At 51.4% G+C, this 8,275-nt stretch overlaps 1 protein-coding gene across 2 annotated transcripts in view; it reads left to right on the plus strand.

Annotated features, from left to right (window-relative positions):
- MLLT1 (MLLT1 super elongation complex subunit) overlaps nucleotides 1–7,675 on the plus strand; it is a 36,604-nt gene extending 28,929 nt beyond the window's left edge. For both annotated transcript variants that reach the window (XM_074528928.1, XM_074528929.1), the window contains exons 8-12: nucleotides 217–328; nucleotides 1,720–1,819; nucleotides 2,012–2,083; nucleotides 3,356–3,427; nucleotides 4,080–7,675. In XM_074528928.1, the coding sequence (XP_074385029.1) occupies nucleotides 217–328; nucleotides 1,720–1,819; nucleotides 2,012–2,083; nucleotides 3,356–3,427; nucleotides 4,080–4,208 (485 nt within the window). In that variant the 3' untranslated portion in view covers nucleotides 4,209–7,675. The remainder of the gene's footprint in view (nucleotides 1–216; nucleotides 329–1,719; nucleotides 1,820–2,011; nucleotides 2,084–3,355; nucleotides 3,428–4,079) is intronic.
- The last annotated feature ends 600 nt before the right edge of the window (nucleotides 7,676–8,275 follow it).

Here is an 8,275-nt window from a genome sequence, read left to right on the forward strand (position 1 = left end):
TGCCATGTCAGACAGTCAGGATTGGGTTGGGTTTGGCTGGGCTGGGTGGGGCTGTGAAGGGTTTGGCTGGGCTGGGGCTGGGTTTAGCTTTGGCTGGGTGGGGCTGTGAAGGGTTTGGCTGGGCTGGGGCTGGGTTTAGCTTTGGCTGGGTGGGGCTGTGAAGGTTTTTGCTGTGCTGGCTGTGCCCTGGTGCTGAATTGCTGTCCCTGTGCCCAGGCCCCCTGCGCTCCATGGTGGAGGATCTGCAGTCCGAGGAGTCGGATGATGACGACAGCTCCTCGGGAGAGGAGGCAGCAGTGAAAACAAACCCTGTCAGCAGGGATTCCAGGTGGTAACAAATCCACTGCAGGGCTCTTGGGTTGCTTTTTACCCTCTGCATTTTAGGCTGCTCTCATTTTCAGGGAGGAATCAAAGGGCTCTGTGTGGGAGGGGAGGAAGGGCAGATGTGTGGGGTCACCCAGCACAGAGCTGGTGTGTGATGCTGTTCACAGGAATTTTGGATGAGGATCTGACTCCATGTTTCAGAAGCTATGATTTATTATTTTATGATATATATTACATTAAAACTATACTAAAAGAATAGAAGAAAGGTTAGCTAAGAATAGAATAGGAAAGAATGATAACAAAAGGTTCTGTCTCAGACAGAGAGTCTGAGCCATCTGGGCTGTGATTGGCCATTAATTACCAACATTAAACATGGACTAATCCCAGATGCACCTGTTGCATTCCACAGCAGCAGATAATCAATGTTTACATTTTGCTCCTGAGGCCTCACAGCTTCTCAGGAGGAAAAATCCTAAGGGAAGGATTTTCCATAACAGATGTGTGTGACAGTGGTGACAGCAGGGTTGGCTGCAGAGCACAGAGAGGGGAGGGCTCTGGGAGGTGCTGAGCTGGGCTGGCAGTGTCAGTGACTGAGCCCCCTCATTGTGACCCTCAGGTCTCTGCAGAGCTGCTGGAGTGTGGGGCCAGGCAGAGTGTGCTGCTCTGGGCTCACAGGGCTCTCTCTGCCCTCCTGTGCTGGCTGCTCCACTCTGCACTCAGTGACAGCTGTTTCCTGCCCCACACCCTGGAAAGAGTTGAACTTCACCTTCTTCCCTCAGGAAATGCTGTTACTGCCCAACCCTGGAATCTCAGTGAATATTTGAACCCAAATGTTGGCCCAGAGAGCAGCTGCACATTGGAAATGCTGCTGGTGGTTACCAAAACAAACAAATGTCCATTATTGCACTTGTCATCATCAAGGAAACAATAATTTGAAGGGTATTTTTGTAAACCTTTAGGGGATAACCAGTGTGGTTCACCACAGGTGGGATACCTGTCATATCTGTAGGGCCAAAGGAGAATGAGAATAAATAGGAAATCTCCGAGATTACACCAGCAGCAACACAAAATGCATTTTTTGCCTGTAGAAGTATCAGTGAGCCTCTCATGCAGGTACTTTGTAACACTGGGAGGAATTGAGGAATTCCTGAACAGCTGCTGTTGGAAATGAAGTGGTGCTGAGTTGTTCTAGGGGACTTTTGAATGCCAGAGTTGAGCTGGTGCCTGTAATGTGGCACCCAAAGCTCCCTGAGGAACAATGGCTCACTGGAGATTGCAAGAATCCCTTTCTCCCAGCCAGAGCAGTAATCTGTGCTAAAGAAGAGAATTTCACTGAGCTCTTGTGGCTCAGCTGGTGCTGAGTTTGCTGCTCAATGTGTGCTGTTGGTTTTTCAGACTGAGCCTCAGTGACAGTGACAGTGACAACAGCGCCGACTCGTGCCCGCCCAGCCGGGAGCCCCCTCCTGGGCAGAAGCTGCCCCCAGCAAACAACAAGGTGTGAAACCCCTGCTCCCCTCCTCCCAGTGCTGAAATGGTTGTGTTTGTTTGCCCTGCCTTGCAAATCCTTCCTTGCACCACATTTGCCCTGTCCTGTCCTCAGCTGGCAGGTGATCCTCCCTTTCCAGCTCTCTGCTGTGACACCCCCATGTTTCCTGAGCTCATTGGGTTGGTTTTCTTTTCCCCTCAGGCATCTGGAAGGAAAAGCCCAGAGTCTTGTAACAAGCCAGAGAAGATCCTGAAGAAGGGAACATATGACAAGGTGTGTCCTGGGTAGAGGGCCTAGAGGGACAGGACACAGGGAATGGCTTCCACTGAAAAAATGAAATTTAGATGGGATTTCGACAGGAATTGTTCCCTGGGAGGGTGGGCAGAGCAGTGGGGCTGCCCCTGCATCCCTGGCAGTGCCCAAGGCCAGGCTGGGCAGAGCTTGGAGCACTCTGGGACAGTGGGAGGTGTCCCTGCCATGGCAGGGCTGGCACTGGATGGGCTTTGAGCTCCCTCCAACCCAAACCATCCCAGGATTCTCTGATTAAGGATTTAATCAGAGGATGGTTGGGCCTCACTGTGCACAAAACCACCTGAATCAGCCCAGCCTGTTCATTGTTCTGTCTCAGCAGGGTAAAAGCTTGAGTTTAACAAAAAGCAGATGTTGAAAGGACAGATTCTGGAGAGTGACACTGCAGAAATTGTGTACATTAAATAGCTGGAGCCCCAGGGGGTGTTCATAGGCAAAATGCTGAAATTGTTGTGTTTGTTTGCCCTTTGTCTGAACCAATGGCCTGGTCACTGCTGCAGTGCTGGGGCACTTCATTAAAAGGCACTTTCATCTGGCTTTGGTCTTCTAAATTAAAGATTATTTGATGCTCTGTTTTGCAGGTTTAGTTGGAACCTTTGTTTGTTCAATGAAATTCCCTCCTTCCTTGCCTCCAGGGAGGGCAGAGCAGTGTCCATTCTGTGATTCACTGATTCTGTAAATCAGTTTTGCTGATACAGACCTGTTGCCTAAAAAACCCCTAAAATTAAGAAAAAAACAAACCACTCTTACCTAAGAACAACCAACATTTTGAGCCTGTGAGCAATCCTTTATTTCCTGCTGTGGTTTAGGTAAAACCACCTGGGAATACAGTGCACTCCAAGGATTTTTCCTTACATACATTCCTTACATAGATGCAGATGATTGCTCAGTAGATTGCTGGGTTTTGGTCACTGATGTTTTCAGGTAATTTGGAGTTAATTAGGAGAACCCACTGATGAAGAGCTCACACTGAGGGTCACCAAGGTGAACTTCACCTCACTGAGATCCTTAAAGGTTCTGCCCAGTTTTTGGAGCTGGTTACAGGTGTGGGTGTCATTAAATAAACAAACAATAAAAGGCCTTCAGAGCACTTGCATTTAAGAGAAGTACTTGAGAAGGAGGAGGAGGCAGTAAAAATGGGGAAAACTTGGGAATGTCTGAAATGGCCTCAAATTCTTGTGATCCTCTCTGGGGAGGTCCCTTTGGCAGCTCCAGGTGTCCCTGTTTGTGTTTCAGGCCTACACGGATGAGCTGGTGGAGCTCCACAGGCGGCTCATGGCACTACGGGAGCGCAACGTGCTCCAGCAGGTACAGACCCTGTCCTTGTGTCCCTGTGTCCCTGTGTCCCTGTGTCCCTGCATCTGGGGTCCAGGGGCTCAGCCAGGCCCTTCCACACAGCTTCTGCTTTGCTTTGAAAGCAAAAATACCAAGTAAAAACTAAAATCAGCTGTGCCTGCAATGGCTTTGTTGGAAACAGCACTGGAGTGCGGTGTGGGCATCTTCCCTCTGCCATGCTGGTGGCAATCCCAAAGGGGCATCTCCTGGGCTGACTGACAGCTTGGGCTGACTGACAGCTTCCTCCTGGGGGGAGATGGAGGGGCAGGGACAGGAGCCCAGCAAGGGCTGCAGCTGTGCCAGGCCTTGGCATGGAGCTCAGGGCAAGGTTCTGCCCCCCGAGGCTGCTGGGCACTGCCCAGGCTGCCCAGGGAATGGTGCCAAGGAGCTCCCAGGGCTGCTCAGGGTGGGGTGTTGGGTTTGCTCTGCATGGACTGGGGCTGCACTGGGGATCCCTCCCAGCTCAGGATATTCTGTTATTTTATGATTAAAAGGAAACCTGCCCACATCCCTCTGCAGGCTGAGCTGGTCAGGCAGGCAGGGGGAGCTGGTTTGCTTTATTTGGGAAAGCCTGGCTGGGCTCTGTACCCTCTGTGCTGTACTCACATCCATCCCCCTTCTCCAGATCGTGAATCTCATTGAGGAAACCGGGCATTTCAACGTCACCAACACAACCTTTGACTTTGACCTCTTCTCCCTGGATGAGACGACCGTCCGCAAGCTGCAGAGCTACCTGGAGGCCGTGGCCACATGACGCTGGGCCTGGCAAGCTGGCTCTGCTCTTCACCCAACATCCCCTCCACTGGTACCAGGAAACCACCCCATGGAACTAGGCCTTCTTATCCTCCTGCCTCACCCGAAGAAGCACTGCCTTAGAGACCAGCCATGCTCTAGGAATGCTCAGCCAGCTGCACTTTTCTTGTAGGCTTCAAACCAGCGCCCGCCTTGCTGAGCCTGTGCCCAGCCCTGCCTTTGTGGGCCAGGCCCCAGCAGAGCGGGCGTGCTGCACTTAGGCTGCACAGCGCGACCTTTTCGGTTTCCCTTGGAGCAACTGTGTTTCAAGAGCACGTTTTGCAGGCATCTCTGAGCTCTGAAGAAGCGTGGATGCTGTTCCCTTCCCCTGGAGCTCGGCACCGGAGCCCTCCCGCTCTGCCCCGCGCCCTGGGGGTGCCATCGGCTTTGTCAGAGCTGGCCGGGACACTGGGGACAACAGGAGGCTCCTGCTGCTCTGCTGCAGGGGAGAGGGGCTCAATCCCAGCTCCATCCCAGCTGGGATCACCCTCTGGTGTGGGGACAGGACCCTCTGTGCTCGGTGAGGAGGCCTCTGGAACCTTCTGTCTCCTGCTGGGCTTTGGAGATGTCTTGTTTGTTGATCTGAGCTCCTAAACAAAGTCCCACTCCTTTCAGTCTGCTTTAACTGTAATAGGACTCCAAAACTGTAAGCTGTATATTTTATATATATATATTATATATATGTATGTACTGTATGTATAAGAAGGGCCTAGTTGGGTCTTATGATCTTAAGGGTGTGTTTTTCTGTTGTTTTTTTATGGCTCTGGCAGGGGAAGGCGCTTAATAAGATTTGACTCTTGTGGACAATTTGTAGTGTAAGGAAGCTGGACAGCAACCTCCAGGCATCCCATGCTCCAGAAGGGGCTCACCCATCGTCTTTCCATTTGTCAGTGTTTGATAACTTTGCCAAAACATGTGATTGGTTTTGTTCTGTGTTCTCAAAGAGGAATCTCCTTACAGTGGCCCCTATAGTAGTGGCTGTACTTGGGGAAAACCAAAACAAGGGAGAGCTGAAATCTTTGGGCACACCTGGGAGATGCTGATGTCAATAAAACACAAAGTGGAGCTGGCTTTGTTCCCTCCTCCCTCTCCCACCCCCTGCCTGTGCAGGAAAAGGCAGAAACAGAAACACTAATGCAGCCCCTCCCTGGATTTCTAGTTAAACTAGGATTGACCTCCAAGTGTTGTCCAGGTGGGCATGGGCACCCCCAGCCCTCCCTCCAAGCTGGGTTACACTCCTGCTCCCCACATTCAGTATTTGCCCAGGAATTGCTGGTTTTTCCAAGGGCTCTGGAAGCTTTGCCAAATGGGCACAGGCAGTGTGGGAGCCCCTCTGCTCTGCCCAGGGAGGGCTGAACCCCTCCAGGTTTGCTGTCCCCTGTTTTGGGTTCCCCCTTTCTTTATCATGGAAATGTTGCAACTAATCAACTGAAGTGGCAATATGATGATAAGCTTGTTTGAGTTGGGTCATGTTGACCCGATTCCCATTAATTTTGTCCTTGTACCACCTTTCATGTGTTGTGTGTGTGTATATATATATATATATGTGTGTGTATATATATATATATATGGAATTCAAGCTCATGCTGGGTGCAAACCCTGTCACGCCAGTGATCTCAGCTCTTTTCTTTCTTGCTGGGCGATGCCAGGGCTGGATGGAAAGGCCAGGGAGCAGAGGGGGAGGTGGCAGCAGGACACCCACCCTGGTCACAGCCTGTGTCCCTGAGGGGCCGTGCCAGGGGGTGGCAGCTCTGTGCCCACACTGGCACCCTGGCGTGGGGCTGGTGGCACTGAGGGCGGCCAGGCTGAGCCCCAGCTCCACTGAGTGCTGCCCCCTCCTCCTGCGCTCGCAGACTGTCCCAGCTCCAGAGCTGCCCCTCAAGGCACTGGAGGTGCCACCCTGCCCCTGGCACACCTGCAGGAGGCTCTTCTGAGCCTGCCATGGCATCGTCCTGTCCTGGAAGTGACTTTGTTGGTCAGTCTGCTGAGCATTGATAGGGATTTCGTTTGGTTTTTATAAGAAGTATTTTACACATGGATTTTTTTAGACTGTTTATAATCCCCCCACCCCTGAAAACCCGAGGTAGGATTGTTCCCCAGCAATAGTTCCTCTCCATTGTGTGCACATGCTGATTTGTTACTAAAAGGTTTTTGCAAGTACTTAGTTGTTCTACAGAGTTGATGTTTTTTGGGGTATGTGGTAGCGTGGGGAGCACAGGAGGGGTGGCTGCAGAGCAGGGTTGGTCACTTTGGGCCTCACCTTGTGTCCCCCTGCAGGTCCCTGTGTGATTCCCTCTAGGCTGGCTGAACGCTGTTCTGAACATGCCGTGTACAGGTTTTTGTGGATAAAGTGTTTGTTCTTGTGTCACTCTTGAGAGCATGGATGGATTATTGTACTCTAGGAAGGAGGGGGCAGTGCTGCTGTGGGCATTGCTTCAGGTCCTCGAGGATGTGTAGTAGCTTGCGTTGTTTAAAAAAGGAAGAAAACAAAAAAAAGAATCCCAAATTGACTTGTAGCCATAATGGTTTTTCCAAGGAAAGTGGGCAGGACTCTGTTCCTTTTGCCTCTGTTCCTTTTCCCTGTTCCTTGTGGTGCTGCTGCTGGCACAGCCGGTGCTGGCAGCCCGAGCTGGAATCGTGTTGGAGGCAGGCTCGGGATTCGGCTCCTCCATCCTCCAGGAGGGTCAGGAGCCTTCCCCTGGCTCTGCCGTGTGCTGAGCCTCGAGGCTTTGATTACTGACATGACCATTAGGAAAGTTTAATAAAAGGAGAGGAGAGGAGAGGAAGGCTGGCTTGGCAGCAGAGCCCAGCTGGGTGTTTGTGCCTGAGCTCCGGCTGCAGCCATGGAAGTGCAATCTCTGCCACCTGTGGGATCGTGGGGTGCCCTGGGAGCATCAGAAGGAGCCGAGCATTGATGCAACAATCCAGAAACAGTTTCATTGTCACATCTTGGACCGTGTTTGATGGTGAGAGAGCTAAAACGTCCCTCCAGGAGGGGCCTCTCCAGGAGCAGAGCCCAGAGAGGCTCCAGCTCCACTTTTCCATTGGGGATGTGCTGGAGCCAGCTCTGCTCCCAGGAGGCTCCTCCCTGCTGAGACTCCCCTGGTGCACCTGGCACGGGTGAATCAGTGCTCAAAGGACCCAGGTGGGTGTTGCTTTCCTTTGATAGCCATCAAAAACTGACAAGATGAGTTTGCACTCCTAAAGAAAAATGTAAGTACTTCAACTTCTAGAGAATTTTTAATTGTATTTCTGCCTAGAGCCGAGGTATTAAATACCTCAGCACCTGAGGATTTTAAAAGTTCTGTTGGGAGAAAAGTTCTTCACTCAGCTGGAAGAAATGCAGCTGAGCCAAGACTAACTGCAAGATTAAAAAGAAAAAAAAATACACAAAAAAACTCATGTTTGTAATACGTTACAGGATTGTTTGTCCTGAATTTTAAACTTTTTGTTAAATTTGTGGAACTATGGAGGAATTTTCTAGAAAAAGTGAAATAAAGTAAGATGGAAAAGTAAAACTTGGAAGTGTTTTTCAGTTGTGTTGTTTCTCCAGGGATGGCAGTGTGGCTTTCCCAAAACCCCTCATGGCACAGGAAAAGCCAAGGAAAAGGGAATTATTTAAACCTGGGGTGACTCCCGTGTCCCTTAATCCAGCAGAGCTTTGTCTGCTCAGTGAGGGGTCCCTGCCCTTGGAGCAGGGTTTGTGTGGGGCAGCTCCTGTGGGATTTGAGGGTCCCCCCTGCAGGACAGAGCCTGGCATGGGCAGTGCCCTGGCACAGCTCAAGGGTGGCACCGTCCCTGTGCTTGGTGCCCTGGGCACAGCTCAGCTCTCCCTGCCTGAGCAAACCCCCCCTGCTCCGTGCCAGCAACCAGAGAGAGCTCAGAGACACAACCAGAGGAGTTTATTTCACTTGGACACAGCAACTGCAGCCAGCTCAGCACACAGGGGAGCTGCAGGTCCTGCAGTGCTTTCAGGCACTGCAATTCCACCGACCCACAGCAGAGCTGTGCTTTCATTCTGTCACTGTG

Source organism: Zonotrichia albicollis, chromosome 29, assembly GCF_047830755.1.
Source record: "Zonotrichia albicollis isolate bZonAlb1 chromosome 29, bZonAlb1.hap1, whole genome shotgun sequence".
Classification (NCBI taxonomy): domain Eukaryota; kingdom Metazoa; phylum Chordata; class Aves; order Passeriformes; family Passerellidae; genus Zonotrichia; species Zonotrichia albicollis.